The sequence below is a fragment of the Crassostrea angulata genome, chromosome 1 (assembly GCF_025612915.1).
Source record: "Crassostrea angulata isolate pt1a10 chromosome 1, ASM2561291v2, whole genome shotgun sequence".
Taxonomy (NCBI): domain Eukaryota; kingdom Metazoa; phylum Mollusca; class Bivalvia; order Ostreida; family Ostreidae; genus Magallana; species Magallana angulata.
In genome coordinates, this window is record NC_069111.1 from 31,786,454 (window position 1) to 31,803,373 (window position 16,920).

The 16,920-nt window shown below is 33.1% G+C and overlaps 2 protein-coding genes across 2 annotated transcripts; one reads left to right on the forward strand and one right to left on the reverse strand.

The window, feature by feature from the left end:
• Positions 1-1,017: 1,017 nt before the first annotated feature.
• On the reverse strand, positions 1,018-9,179 carry LOC128170186 (NADH dehydrogenase [ubiquinone] 1 alpha subcomplex subunit 9, mitochondrial-like). Its single transcript, XM_052836124.1, has 11 exons — positions 9,081-9,179; positions 7,720-7,890; positions 7,357-7,454; positions 6,055-6,149; positions 5,377-5,554; positions 4,964-5,072; positions 4,025-4,098; positions 3,427-3,503; positions 2,516-2,611; positions 2,075-2,132; positions 1,018-1,321 (listed from the first exon to the last, which is right to left on the reverse strand). The coding sequence occupies exons 1-11, from the start codon at positions 9,118-9,120 to the stop codon at positions 1,133-1,135; spliced, it is 1,185 nt and encodes a 394-aa protein (XP_052692084.1). The 5' UTR covers positions 9,121-9,179; the 3' UTR covers positions 1,018-1,132.
• A 4,044-nt stretch (positions 9,180-13,223) lies between these two features.
• LOC128170269 (myeloid differentiation primary response protein MyD88-like) lies at positions 13,224-16,367 on the forward strand. Its single transcript, XM_052836135.1, has 3 exons — positions 13,224-13,541; positions 13,711-13,802; positions 15,610-16,367. The coding sequence occupies exons 1-3, from the start codon at positions 13,363-13,365 to the stop codon at positions 15,795-15,797; spliced, it is 459 nt and encodes a 152-aa protein (XP_052692095.1). The 5' UTR covers positions 13,224-13,362; the 3' UTR covers positions 15,798-16,367.
• The last annotated feature ends 553 nt before the right edge of the window (positions 16,368-16,920 follow it).

The window sequence follows — 16,920 nt, forward strand, 5'->3', positions numbered from 1 at the left end:
GTGAGGTAGGACAAGGTTTTCTTGGCATCCTTGATAAATGAGATCACTTGGCGACCATATCTTAAGTTTCGTGAACCATGGATGTTGGTCAGGGCTGCATTTTTCACAGCATTTGAACTTTCTTTGCACAATCTAAAAATCTTAAACCTATCATCATCCAGATTGTCCAGATAAAGTTCTGTATCTGAAGTTGCATCAATAGTTATATGAAATGCAAGTTTTATTGGGTATGAACAGAATTTTATTCATCATATATGTACACATCTCCAAGACCCCAACACAATTTGTTCTCAAATCTTAAACCTTGCAAAGCATCTAGAAAGCTAACTCCGATTCATTTTGTACATATTTAAATCAACCAGCAAAGTTTAAATAAGGACATTTTTTTACCTGTGACCTGCTCAAAAATTTTCAACCTCCTTCAGCATCTGAAACCTATGGCTCAGCCTGTCAAGTGCAGAATTATCATAAGCTGCATCATCCATGCATGTTAAATAAAGTTAGGACCAGTAATAACTTAGATATGGCCATTATAGACACCTGCTTCAAAAACCTTAACCTCCATCAGTATCCAAAACCTATGGCTCAGATTCAGCATTCAGGCCTGTCAGATACATATATGTATGTAACAAGAAAATTTAGCGGCAGTAAAGTTAGGACCAGTAACAAGTGAAGGGTAGATATGGTTATCAAAGGGCACCTGCTCCAAAAACCTTAACCTGAAAACCTGACTTTGGCTTTAAGCAAAAAAGGAGTGACGGACAACCAGTAATTGATGGATTGGTAAAAAAAAAATAACAATCCCTCCATCCCACACCTGCAAGTTGTTGCAGGGATATAAAAAATTATAGTTTACTCATAAGTTTGGTAAAAAATTTCTATAACCATGCCACTTTGCATAACCTCATTAGCATACTCATAACCCTTAAATGATCCCTAACACAAACAATAAACTTAATAAACTTGCAATCTGTAAACTCTTGAGCACAATAAATGATTAAAAACCAATACACGCTATTTCCATTATATCACTTTTAATTATTTAAATATCAGTCACATAACTCAAGCACTTGTGTAACAATTTTGTCTGAATTTAAAGTCTCTGTTCAAACAATGGAGTTTCCTTTCCTCCTCAATCATCCACTGATATGAGTTTTGGAATAGTGTACTTTGTTTTGATGTATTCATCATCCATAGATTTGAAGGCCATGTACGGGTTGGTGACTATTGGGGCCATGTCCTGTAAACTACGAGGCTGCACACCAAGATCCTCCAGAGTCTTGGCCAAATGTCTTTGCACAATTAGATCAGACAAGGCCTCCTAAAATTAGACAGGAAAATACCTTGACAATTTTTAGTTTGCTGTTTGACAATAGCAATGAGGGCAAAGGCGCAAAAATAAAAAGTGGCAAAAATTTCCTTATACAGGATATAGAAATACCAATCAAAGAGGACATAAGGCAATAATAAAAGATTTTTTAATTCATTTTAGAAACTTCTATGGAAGATAAAGGATAATATCCCTAAACATATGTCACCAGCCCCTTTTTATACATTGAATTATAGGGAAATCTACCATGACTTTGATATTTTTTTCACATGAGTGTGAAACAACAGAAAAGCAGTCAATGTGACAGCAAAACAGGTTTTCTTTTGTGTGAACAGTATCTATAATCCAATATTTGTCAACCCAGAATTGATAAATACTACCTATACAGAGAAATGGGGTACTCTATATGTGTTGTAATGCCCCAACTGGTAACCAAAATTTCAAATGCCAAATTTAGTAGAACATTTGTTTGATTCCATGTGATTGTTTAATCTTGGATAAAAAGAGGTTAATTAAGGGAACATACATCAAAGATTATTTACATGAAAAATGAAACAAAAATTCTGAAATTCATTTTTTGATCAATTTATTGTGGCTGTATTTCACATCATCCTTTTAATTCTGAGTATGAATTGATAAAATTAACAAATAAATAGTTCACAATTATCTTGATACATATAAACAAATGCATCAATCTAAATAATAAACAGGTTTAAAAGCTACTGCAAGTGAATGTATACTTACTCTCTGCAAGGTGTCAATATTGACAATTCTGTTTTTCCTCTGTCTAATCAACTTTCGTCTGTAATACATACACACAAAATCTAGTCATAACTTTCTTTTATCAGTATAATGGAATCAAATTACTGAGTACAAGTGGTTTAAACTAACAGATGACATTGCCAATATTTTCCTCATAATCTTGATTACACATAAAATCAATTTCTGAAAAATGTAAGCTGAACTACATTCATTCAACTTTTTCTCATTTTACAATTGATTCAAATGTTGATAAAAATCAATGCATAGAATTTAAAAAAAAAACATAGTAAAATTTAAAGCAGAGGGCTGTTACTCCTAAAAATATAAACAGATGATTGTTGTTGTGTATTTTCATAGGATTTGAGATAATTCTTTGATGTTTTTTTTTTTGTGTGTGTGTGTAAAAATTCAACCACTACTTACATGTAAGAAACATCGATATCAGTGATATATCTGAATTCTCTGGCGCATATCTTGGTAATGTGATCGACCATGTTGTTAAGACAATATCTCTCAGGACTGAAAAAAATATGAAAAATGAAAGAAAAAGTGAGCAAGCTCAAATAGCCCTGCTCCTCCATTACTTGACAATGCTACACATAATAAATGATAGGGTACACATCAAATACATAAAATTATTCTATAAAGGGGTGTAGCTCATATAATTTGATTTTAATACCAAATCCTTAATTCAAAAGGGCCAATTTTGCAGCAAATTATGGAATCTGAATTATCTGGAAATATGCACATTTTGTCATAAATACCTAAAAAGTTTCTCAAAATTCTTTGAAGTGTCCTAAATGTTGAGTTCAAAACAGTCAACATTCCCCAAAAAATAATGGGACTTAAATTTCCAGGTAATACGCACATCTACACATTGTCCTAATTAGCTACAAAGTTTCAGGATATTCTGTGCAGTGTTGTGGTGACACAAAATGTACAAAATTACAATGTACAAGTTATTATTTTTACACTTTATATAATGCAATACTTCATGAAGAGCACGTAAATAAATGAACCTTTTCAATCGCATTTCAATTTCATATTAAAAGTTACTTTAATGAATAAATTGAATGTGCACATGTACACATCCAAATTAGCCAGTTCATAACTACCGATCCTTTCAAAGAACTTAATAGCATACATTACACCATGAAAATATTGTAAAAGTTAACTTTTTATTAATACTACACCATGATGATATATTGAAAAAATTTCCTTTGAAAATCAACATTATAACATGAAAATATTGAATAAGTTTCCTTTGAATATTAATATTATAACATAAAAATATTGAATAGGTTTCCTTTGTGACCATAAGAGTAACAACTAACCCAACACAGTAATAGGTATTTCCTGGGGCATCTGTATCAAATACAGCGTTCAGCACTCCAGCAGCTACATCACTCGACTATAAACAAAGGAAAAGTGAATTTCAAAAAATTACCTGTACAGGCACTTTTAATACAAAGCCATTCCCTATAACTAGGTTTTCTGCAGTTGCAAATTTATTTTTCCCTTTTTTCTAAAAAGATGTATTTATATTTAGTGGTTTGAAATTTTTTATTGCAATATTTGCATTAAAGGCATAGGAGTATGGATAATGATTTTAATAGTAATTATTAAATCATTCAATTATTAAATACATGTACTTTAAAAAATCTGTCATTCAGTATTTCACAACAGTTTTCTTTCTATTATTATTGTTGATGGCAAAGCCCGTCAGAATTGAAATTATGAGTATTTTATGACTTAATATTTTATCTGGAAATAGAATATTGTAAAATTCTTGTCCCTTGCTGTGAAGATTTTAATTTATAAATTTTAATCATGAGCGAATCCAGAAAATTTTTACAGGGGAACGAGGTCTAAGGGATACCCCTTCCCATAGATTTGCAAATGCTTATAGAGGAATATCAAAAAGAAGCTTACCCACACTGGCTGTTTCACTGTGTCCATTCCCTCTCTCCATATGGGAATTGCATGTCTAATCTTACTGTAACGGCCTGAAAACATGAAACACATAGCCATAATTAGACCAATTTCTGGAAATCCTTTATATTTATCTATACTATTATATGAAAATAATGGACTCTATATAGGGAGAGAGTGGAGGGGAAACCACACATCATATTTGTTCCACAGAACAAAATAAATATGGAGTAAAAATAGCTGAACGGTCCAAAGGGCAAGAGCTCTTCAAAAAGCTCTTCGGCAAATCTTTATTATATTTGATCCAGACCATCAGGTCATCTAACATCAGTCAATTCAAGCACAGATTCCAACATTCAGAGAAAATAATGAAAACAAATTTGCATTACAAAATAAAGAATTTACATTATTTTCCATTTCTTCTGATTATGCTTATCAAAAATCTGTTTCTGATTCAAGATCTCAAGATTTTGGCAAAAGTTCTTTAACTCATTGTCTCAAATTGGAGCACATGGCTAAGTGGTAATGGGCATTAGGCCAGTAACTAAAAGGCTGCTTGTTCAAACCCCACTGTGGTCACTTGATGTTGTGTGTTGTGCACTTAGACAAGGCAACTTATCTACATTGTCTCAGTCTACCCAGCAGAAAATGGGTACCAGCTTATGCCGGGGGTTAATCTGCGATGGACTGGTGTCCCATCCAGGGGGAGCTAATGACTCTCATCCACTTAGCACCACGGAAACCAGGGATAAGCACCAACCTTATGCCTCTTCATGGCAGGGAGTAGCAATAAACTTAACTCATTTTCTCAAATCATGTCAATCTTACTAAATCGCAAAAAATCAACACCATTTTGTAAGAAAATGGTCATACCCTATCAAATAAAAATGTTGTGGTACCCAAACATACATTACTGTGAAATGCCTTCATTATACTTACGATGGTAAATATACTTGAAGAAATACCAATCTTTAATTCCATATATGTCTGCAGGTCTGAAAATAATAGCTTCTGGGAATATTTCCCTCACCAGTTGGTCACCTTCCCACTGCAAAACAAATACAACACACGTCACTTTAGAGCCATTTTCACGATACGAGTAATTTTTGCATGATGCAACTATCTTGCTGAAACAGATTAATATTGTTGTGATATCTAAGATACAATGAATGAATGAATGATCAAAAATGAAATAGATAAGCCAATGTCAAATTTCTATTCAACCAAAACTACAAAGTCCATACTTAAGTCTTCTTCAGTGGCCAGCTGTTATATTTAAACCACAACAGATGCGCATGATTAATTTTCCATGATTCACATGTACCTAAAGTGTTCTATAGGTTTGGTGCTACCTTTTTCTTTAGACTGGAGTTTCCTCTTGGGAGATCAGTCCCAAAATAAATCAGTTCGGGAGGATTAGGGTCTGCATTCAGATGCGAGAAATGGATGAATCTCTCAACACCCATCTCCTTTGCAATTCTAGCAATATTGGCTGGAGCATCAACATACAAGTCATGAAAGTCATAGGAGCTGAAATATATACCGGTAACAATATTTACATTTTCCAGTGTCTTTGTCTGTGATAACATTATGATAAGATTTTGTAACATATAGTCCAATAAAGTTCATCAATAACGCTGTTTGGGTGCAAGACAGAGTTTGCATAATTATACATGTATGAATAAAAATTATTTAAAAGTGTTAATTATATTCAATTGAACAATATTATAATCATATAAGTAATAAAAAATCATTTTTTAATAATATGAGATGATCAAATATGGTCGGGCCTAATCAAATCTATCATAAAACCCTTTGGGCTTTAGTGGATTTTATCAAACCTGACCATATTTGATCACCTCGTAATACAATGTACTTAGAAAATGATTCCTTATTTCTTAGTCCTGTGTATGACAATCTTTGATTTCAATATCGTGATATCTTTAATGATAAATTATTCTATGATATTGTTCCCTATAAAGAAATTGTTAATCCATGGGATTATAATACTACAAAACTACGATACTTACTCTGATTCATACTCTTTGCCAATCAAATTGATCACTACATTGGAGTGCATCATTGCTTTTCTCATCTGATCCTCATGGTAAATACTGTCCATAGGCTGTAAAAATGTCATAAAACAAAATGTATTTTTTTTTAATCCCCATCATATATACTATCAGCAGTACAACATACCGGTACACATATAACATTTTAAATGTATAAGTGATATTCTAAATTGAATTAAGTATGTACAAAGCCTAATATTTTTTTTTAGATTGATTAATATTTTGCACATTGTTACATGTACATGTATATGCAATAAATATAAATTTAAATAAACTTAATCGTACAGCATTTGTACTGAATAAAAAGCCCAGTCCAGTATTCATATCTACTATTAATAGGATATGATACAGCCATCTTATTTACTGTAAATAGGATCTGATTCAGTCTTTATACACTCTGTACTTACTGTAAATAGGATCTGATACAGCCTTCATAATTACTGTAAATATGATCTGATATAGTCTTTAAAGCTGCTTGGTCCAATTTTATATCAAATTTTAGGCACGCTTTTAAACGATGGTTATGCTTAGTATATGTATAATAATAGACATTGCAGTAGTTTTTTCTAATCAATTAAACCAAATTTCAATGAAGAAAAAATGTACAAAATTTGCTAACAAACAAACGACATAAAAGGGTACTGCGTTATTTCGCCTCATGTCAAATTTCACCCCTGACGATGAGACGGGTATGGTTGTATTACGACTTTGACACCACATTAAATAAATTAAGGTTTAAATAATCGGACAAATTACAAATAAACGTGTACGTTTTGTTCACTAATATTTCTGAAGTTCGCTTTCTTTACAATCGATTTATAGCATGCGGGTTGAAAAACCCCAATCATTCGGGGGACGAAACCAAGTGGTTTCCTTTTCAAAGAATTCCCGTGATGCACTTTGGTTTGTTTTTCGTTTGCCCAAAAAGATATTATTTTTATTTACTTTGAAAATTTCTAACTTTGAAAGGAGACTGATTCTGCTCGTGTAAATATGAGAAAGTCCATAACTTTCTAAGATAAATGGTTTATATGGAAAAAAATTTGATACTTATAACAAAAAAATCAGACCAAGCAGCTTTAAACTTACTGTAAATAGGATATGATTCAGTGTAAATAGGATCTAATGCAGTCTTTATTCTTACTGTAAATAGGATCTCACCCAATCTTCATACCATACTTACCGTACTGTAAATCTGATCTGATACAGCCTTCATACTTTCTGTAAACAGAATCTAAATAATATAGTCTTCATACTTACTGTAAACAAAATCTGACCCAGGTCTCCACATAGCCTCAGTCTTTCTAGTCTAAAAGTGTCTCCTCTGTATGGAATAATTACTTGAGAACCAATTCTCCCTGTAACAAAATGGTTCTTTGAAATAAGTCCTCACACGCTATATCATCTCAGTAAGTTTGTGGGTTTTTTTCACAATAAAATATTTCAAACTACAGGCAATTCAAGTCCAAAAAAGGTCACAAGTATCTACCCTTTTTATGTTTACCTGGTACCATAGTTTAAAGTAAATTGTCATACATCTAATGTATTTTGATACAATTTCAACCCCATCTTTAGCAGAGTTTTCGAAAATTTACACAGTTTGGGAAATAATTCACTAAATACCTAATCTGTTCACGATATGCCGTCCCATAAATCCGGAGGCTCCAAAGACAGTGGCCACCACTCCACTGAAAGAGGACCTGCCACCTCGCCCCCTCTTGCATGCTGCTAATTCACTACCAGCATGTCGTTTCTGAAGGTATGTTGTACTTGCTGCAGCTGGCAAATTTTGACCTACAGAAATACCAAATTCAGATATCAAAAAATGATGGGTAGATTCATTTAGTGTTTCACTACCTTGGATGATCAAAATAACCAAAATAATTTAAAATGATATTTTAAATGATGTTTACATTGCAGAAGGATAAAAATTAAAACACAATGATTTGGAGAATTGTGTTAAATAGTGGGCTCCTCAAAGACTGTTTTCCTTTTTGTGTTATTTTAATTTGATAAAAATGTAAACAAAGTTTTATAGTGATGAATTTGTTGTCACGGTGGACTAGCTAAGTATTCCATGTTAAAATGAGTAGGTGGATAATGCATCAGTGGGATAGACTTCATGATGCATTAAACTGTGGTACTGGTACATGTAGCACAAACCTCACTTTTTCTCTAGAAAGTAGCTAATGCCTAATGCAAAAATTATAAACAAGATAGACTACTAATGCTAGTGTTACTACATGTAGTTTGTTTTTTATTCTTAATTGTTTGTAATAATTTAAAGGTGTCAATATTGACATGTTAGATATTATTCATGCTATAATGTATTCAAAATTCTATTATTCATTTATTTATATTTGTAGCTAAAAACAATGAATAGATAGCGGAAATCTTGCTGTTTTTATAACAATCGGCAATAATGGGTTCTCAGCAATAATGGTACTCGCCCGTTAAATGCAATGTATTGAACAATTGCCAATCCTAAAGGAAGGCACTGTGAACATATATCTATTCAAAAAAATATTTAAATAATTACATTTATATTTTTGTGTTTGGAGCCACCATGTAAATGGACAAAAATATGAAGTTTCAATTTATTCAACAGAGTGCACTGCAGCTCTAAACATTAAACTGCTATTTGTGACCTTGCTTTTATTTTTAGATATGTTTATTTTAGTCAGGTCCTGAACAATAACTAGATTTAGCTATGTTACCCTATGTAGCTTGAATAACCTACATAGATTGAATTACCTACACATTTTTATATGCATAACTGAAGTACGTTTATTTAGCTATTTTTATGCCATTTTGCTTTTTAAGTAAAAAACTAAACATATCCAAGACGTCTTCACTCTGCAGTTCTTGTTCGCTAAGGAAATTCGAACTATGATATTTTTTGTGAAAAATCTTCTATGCCAAACCTTACTTTTGTAATGATTTGATCAATAAAACCAACTTATACAATCTTCAATTATACTTACGACCGAGGCGTAAGGCATGAGTCGCCAGACCGCTAGCCATTGTCAAGGTCTTGCAACAAAAATATCGGCTCAACGGTTTTAGACAAGTAGAACATAAAACGGTTCGAGAAAAAACTCCGATGAGTCGACAATTTTTCTTTTCACTTTACAATTCATTGAAACTATCATTTTTCAAAGCTTTGTTTAAAAGCAACCCCTTTACCGATTCTGAAAAAGTATGGATTGAAAAAAATTTAAAAGAAGGTGGGGGAATACGATATGACAAATGCCCACTTGGTTTAACGTGTTATAGGCCCTAATTAAATTGTCGTAAAATACAATTTCAAATTGAATTTTTTCCAACTATAGTCTGTCCCAAGTTATTGTTTCCATAAATTTTTGATGATTTTAAATAGAAATACACATACATGTACTTGTGAAAGAAATACAATTGAAATCGATAAAAGGGAATGAATCCAAGATATCTTCATTGAACAATTATCCCTTTTCACTCATAAAATTTCACAGGAACGAAAAACAATTTTCTTACGGAGATTTATAATGGGAAATGTTTACATCTTTTTTTTCATTCGGGAGTACTCGGGATACCTCGCACCTCGCACTATTTTTTAACGTTATCATCCGGGCTTTTTAATGGCTGATGCAATGCAAAATCTCCGTAGACTTTCAATTTTGGAATGTGTATTGAAACCTGAAGCGGTAGATGAGAAGTTGTTTTTTTTTGGGGGGGGGGGGGGTTGGTTGTTTTTTGGGGCTTGTCAGGATTTGAATGAGTCTGTCCCCCCCCCCCCCCCCCAACTTTCAAAACCGATGCAATACGTGCCTGAAAGGCAATTTTTGGTAAAAAAAAAAAAAAAAACCCAAAAAACCAAAAAAAACAAAAAACCAAAAAAACAATGATGTCAAAAAATGACTAGTAAATTTGAACTAAAGCTCCATGCAGTCGGATTCGTGATCTGCGGTTCATAAGCCCGATATGTTAACCATTGCGCTCTGAGGATTCAATTGATAGAAAAATCGAACAAAACATGCATGCATGAGCCTTTATGTAGTGAAATACCTATAAATCTAACAAGTGTTTAAATTTTCCAACTCACCGGACCCCTCTTTAACCGTGCATTATATCATGTACAGTCGTCGAAAATAAATCAATTTTAACAAGAGGCCAATGGGCCTTAACGGTCACCTGAGTATCATAGCCCATACAAAAAGTTGTCAAAGAGTCTCATATTTGTTTCATTAAGTTTCACTATGGAGTAGAAAATTTATAAATATTGACGACTACCTTCCTGCATAAAATCTTTTATAAAGGCCTATGAAACCTATAATTTTAGCGTAAAACGTAGAGATCATATTAGAGTGCATGACCTGCCATTGAATAGGTGCAAGATTCTGATAGAATAGAATTTACTCATATTTGTTAACATATAGATTACACTGTATTCAATGATTAATTACTTGGGAGTAGAGAAGATAATTTCTAAACATTATATATGCATTAACACTATATTTTGGCCCCGCCCTAGAGTCAAAACCCATACTCTAGGGACATAAAATTTACAATTTTAGTACAGGACTCCCTGGTTAACATAATTATGAAGTCATTTTTTTTTTTACAGATGTGTGCGAGTAGAGAAGAAGATTTTTAAACATTATATGCATTAGCACTATATGACCATATTGCCCCCCCCCCCCCCCTACGGCCTGAACCCCTGACCCAGGGGCCATGAATTTCACAATATAGGTAGTGTTTTTTTCACATGACTGAGAGTAGAAAAGAAGATTTTCTAAGATTTAACACATCTTTATTATATGACCATATTGGCGCCACGCTAGAAACTGAACCCCTGACTCGGGGCCAGCCATGAATTTCACAATTTTGGCAGAGGGTCTCATGGACATCTAAACCATGCAATCAGTTTCTTCCTCACATGTGTCGGAGTAGAGAAGAAGATTTTAAAATTTTGGCTTTTTTTAAAATCATGTTTGGCCCCGCCGGTGGCGCCTCGGGGGTCGTAGAGCCATAAATTTCACAATTTAGATTCTTCTTATCATAGAGATGTTTCACACTAAAATTGGTAACAACTGTCTTTGTAGTTTTCAAGAAGACGTTAAATATTTAAATTTATTAACGCGCAACGCACGATGGACGATCGACCGACGACGCACACGCACGACGGCGGACGAAGACCAGGTGACCTAAAAATAAATTAATTACTGCAACAATGCATTTCTGAAAGATTAATCATTTCACAATAATTTTAACTACAATTTAAACAGTACATGTACTTGCACGGAATATGTATGAAAACCTGGAGTTTAAATATAATAAACTTAAAACACATAGATATATATATATATATATATATATATATATATATATATATATATATATATATATATATATATATATATTGTCTATTTGTCTGTAATTGAGTATAAACCGTGCCTGGTACGTATATATATACCAGTAACAAACGAGTTTTCCACAAACGGTTTGGGTGGGAGTGTAGGAGGTTGACCTCCTTTCAGGACATGACCTATCACACCCCAGAACCTTTTTGCACCTGCATATAATTTTGACGAACATGATATATGGCAAAGTCGTTTTTGGCCCAATTCTGCCCCCACCCCCAAGAGACCAAAGCTGCTAAATATATGAACAAATAGATCGAAGGGGTTTGGATCGACGGCCCGGATAAATCTTTGTGCGTGCCATACAAATTATGACAATAATAGCAGGGGACACGTACAGTGGTTCAACTGGGGACCTCTCAATCTGCAGACAGCAGTCGAGTGCTCAACCACTGAGCTATATACATTATATCAACAATCGCAGCTTCTCGGGCCTTTCTGGCAAGCTCGTAAAAACGCATCGAATGTATTACTTAGGCGTCCATGACAACCCCCTTTTTTATGAAACTTGATATAAATACAACCCATTTTACGATCTGTTTAGGTGTAAGCTAGACTTCATTAAAGTAAATGATATACCCTAAAATATAACACATGTACAGAAGCGACTTACAAGGCTGTCTAGCCGATACTTATTTTAATTTTGCATAATTATCCATTTTGTAAAAAATTCTAACATCCGGTAATGTATAGTGTTTTTCCGAGCCTGTCGGAAAGGCCCGAGAAATTGCGATTGTTATATCAATTGTAGTATTTGCATTAATACTATAACGTCGAAATACCACCGACATTTCAAGATAAGGAAAACTCCACGTCAGTATAATCTGGGAAAACCATGCGTCTAGCAACAAAGAATTGAAGGATAATGAAAATACGAAATCGATGCATACATGTAAAACAGTACTAGTGGTATATGTTCGTATTAAATGTTGCATTATATGAAAATCACTGACTATAAACACGTTCATTAGCTTGGAAAATTTAGAGATTGTTTTCGTTTTTGAGAGAATAACATTTATTATTTTCCAACAGTTGAAAGTTTTATTTATATTAATTTCAAATTCATAAAATTTATGATTTTATATTGAATAAATCAAGCGTATACATGTACACTGAACAAAAACAAAAATACAACTCAGTAGAATTTCAAAGTAACCAGGTAAAAGTTAACGCCAGTAATCAAACATATACATTTAATTTAAGGTTAAAAAAATAAAGATCCTCATCGATCATGCATTGTTTAAAATGCGGAAGAGAATTTTGTTTTCTTCCTGCACACCATGCATTTCTGATTGTGTATAATTGAAAAACTCAATACAGCGTCTGAATCTATTGCATGCAACCCTCTAACAAAAGTATAACAAGTTATCGTATTTCATGTTCACTAACAAATCAGGGTTTACTCTGATAAATTGAAGCTGTTTAAAAATTGTTCTCCCTCTCTTTCATTGGCTGATCAGTCATCCAATGATTTGCCTTCAACCGATTTCTTCCGAGTAATTTTAAATTGCCACTGACTATTCACCCATTGAGAATATGGCAACGATTGATGCAAAATAATATAACCGAGATATTTTTTTATTAAACACAAAAACCTTCCTGCCCCTAGCTTTATCTATATGGTATGAAATAATTTCCAACTGCATGACTTCTTCATACGCTTGTGCAGTGTACATAGTATGTAATGCAGGACATTTTAATCACGATTTTATCACCCCTGGAAAAGTTACCTGCGGATATTCGAAATTTCGGTCGGAAATATAATTAAAATCGAAAAAAAAGTACTAACAAATTCATAAAGGAAAGAACGGAATATCGATTGCGAATTCTTATCAATCGCATAGTACGTTTAATATGCTTTGAAACAATGAAGGTTGATTTTGATTATGACGCATTTGTGATCTGCAACCCAGAAGGAAAAGATTTGGAATTTGCAAATAAATTGGTGGACACAATGCAAGCTTCACCTTACAATTTGAAACTGTGCGCGCCGTGGAGGAACGCGGGGGCTTGCTCTCCTAACACCAGGGAATGCACCAGAGACAGGTACAGTACAGGTAATATTTATATTACAAACCTATTTAGGAACTGCCGTGCATGATGCATCCCCCTTAAAAAGTAGGTAAAAGATAATTCAATTATTTCATCATGTAGAGAGTATTTTTTTTAAAGGTGATTTACAAATTACTGATTCTTTTTTATTCCACTGGATTAGATGTAGGAAATTTTTAGTGGTATTATCGAACAATTTCTACAAAAGCGAGGAAGCGGTTTCTCATCTTCATTTTGCCTTTAGCATGTCACCAGGTAAGTGTATTCAAACTATTAACCACGTTTATTAAGTTATGCATACCTGCATGCATATTTGATTCATATTTATACCCAAATAAGCTGTGAAATTGAACATTTCAGCAAATCCACACGTACAAGGGATGTGAAAAAAAGTATTTTGTGTGCTACACATTAAACCAACTATGCAATATGTATAAACGTTATTTACCGTATATACTCGCTTATAAGTCGGTATTTTGGGAGTAGAAATTTGAATAAAAAGTAGGGGTCCGACTTATAGGCATGACATACAATCAGATAATTTTTCCACTGAGTAAAAATTTCGTTTTTGGGTGCCATTTTGCTTCCGACTTTTGACTTGCAATCCCTATACTTGACATGTTTATTTTTTAATTACTAAAAAGATAAACACATTAATAAATACATTGAAAGTTTCAACTGTATTTCTTAAAAATATGAACAAGGTTTATTTGATAAAATTTATTATTTAAACAGGCAATTATTTACGCCTGAGGTGATAATAGCTGTAGGTGTTACTGTACTTAAAACAACACAAGCCAACACTGGGTTTAAGAGGCTAATTACCAGCCCTAATCATTCAGTAGGGGATAAAATCACTGTCATTTTATTTCCAGTATCATTTAAAATAGTTTTTTAGCTATAATCAAGTTGTAATGAGTGTTTAAAAAATATAATGGCGTCCAAAATCGTAAGTTACAAACTTCAAGAAAGATAACTCTGTTTACAGAAAACTATTAAAAAACATGGCGTCTAAAAGCGATCTAGTCAGATTACAGAACAGCAGTTGATGTTTAATACTTAAAAATTAAACACCAGGATAATTGCTGGTCTGTTAAAAAAAATAAAGATCGTTTTATAATTATTCATAATTAATTACACCTTAGGTGATAATAGCTATATTGGTGGCTGTAGGTGGCATGTCACCTAAAACAACACAAGCTAACACACCACTTTTAAAAGGGGCTATACCATCTTAATCAGTTAGCAGGGGATTAAAATCACTATCATTTTATTTTAAAAATTATTTAAATATTTTTAAAAGCTTATACCAAGTTTTTATTAGTGTATCAATAAAAAAATGGCGTCCAAAATCGAAAGTTATTAATCCAGGATAGATGTCTTAACTGAACACAACACTTTTAAAATGCATTGCATCTAGAAATGATAACAGAGGGGTCAAACACCAATATTTTTTTATCTAGAATATAGTCATGCTTGATAAAATGTGCTTATTTGATTGACAATCTGTAGACTGATTATCCAGAAAAAAATACCCGACTTATAAGAGGGTCAATGGCAAAATCTTGTAAATAAACCTGAAAAATGGCAACCGACTTATAGGCGAACAATACTTATAGGCGAGTATATACGGTACGTGCGGAATTTTTGGACAGTTCTCTGACATATTTAAGTAATATAGCATTCATACATACTGCACACGCAGGTTAAATCAGATGTGTAGTACAATTTTTTGTTTCTCATTTCTTGTGCAATATCAATTCAAGCCAAAGATTTTTGTTTGCAAATAAACAGAAATTAAATATTTTACCTAGATTCCTCTGTATACCGCTCAATGTAACTCTACGGACACTTAATGAATCGTTCCATTGACTGACTGCATTTTCTTAAAAATCTTTCTCATGACATACCCATTAATTGGAGAATTACAAAATTTGGGAGAGAGAGAGAGAGAGAGAGAGAGAGAGAGAGAGAGAGAGAGAGAGAGAGAGAGTTGCTCGTCGGGATCATTAGTACATAGCATGGACACAGTTTGTTTTTGATTTTGAATTATATTATTTAGGGTACAAGGAGAGAAGAATTCTTCCAATATGTTTGGAGAGATGCGAAATTCCGACGTATCTTCAACTTGTCACTAAGTTAGATGTTAGTAATTCAAGGACAAGAAAATGGATGTGGGAACAGCTATACTTGTCGTTAAAACCCAGAGAAACAGGTACACATTCGGAAGTATGTGAACAACAACATTGACTATATGTCCAGTCCACTCAAAAGTAGATGCCGTTCATGTATTCTATACGGAACTGAATGTAATTTTATGATGTACAATTAATAATAATGTGATGGTTGTCATTATGTGCTCTTATAGGCTCTTAACAAGTTACATGTACATTGTTATCAGACCTGTGACATTGTTTTAAAAAAGGGAGGAGGTGGACTTCCCCGAAAACGAAATATTGACCAGCAAAAATTAAATCAAAGGACCGTGGAGGGGGTAGTGTGTAGTATCTGAATCTTCTCTTGTAATGTTAATTCACCCTAATGCCCTATACTTATACATGCCCCCCAATTACAGGAAGGGGGGGGGGCATTCTAAAAATGAAAAAAAAAATAAACGTGCCTGCATATAAATGGTTTTAAGAAGTAACTCTGTGTGGACATGGTGGATTAAGGTGGATGACATTGTGATCAATCTAAACTTTCAAACACAGAATGCACGGCGAGACACAAGTCCTCACCGAAGTTGTATGTAAAGATTTTTTGTTTTTCATTTTTCTATGTATTGATAGTATACCAAATCGACAATAAAGATAAGAAATATTTCCTTTTATTTACTTTACACGAATAATTAGAATTTAAGAGATTTGTAGAAAAGGTGAAAACACACACATATGTACATATGTAAACCGTAAATTGATTCAACAGCGTTTTATACAGACTTTAGGCCTATGAAGGTAGATATCGGTATCACGCAATGCAAATGAAAACGACCTGCAATGCTGGTCATTAATTTTATTGTTAAATAATCCAACATGCTATAAATGGCATTGTATCTATCAAATAACAGGAAAGTATTGTAGATATATTGAAACTGAAAGAATCAAGTTTACAGTAATTAGATTGATTTTTTTAAAACATTTTTTAAAAATATAAATCATGCGTTGATCCCCTGCATCCATTTTTCTATGCGTCTATTTACATTTATTAACTGTATTTTTTTTTTGTCTCCTTGGTTCTTTATATCAGAGACATAAAAAATGTCTGTTAATATATAACTGCGATTTTGTTCACACTGCCACTTACAATCCAACCTGTTTACTATCGAGAATAGTTATAATTAAGGGTTGTACCTGTACACATATGAAGATAAGCC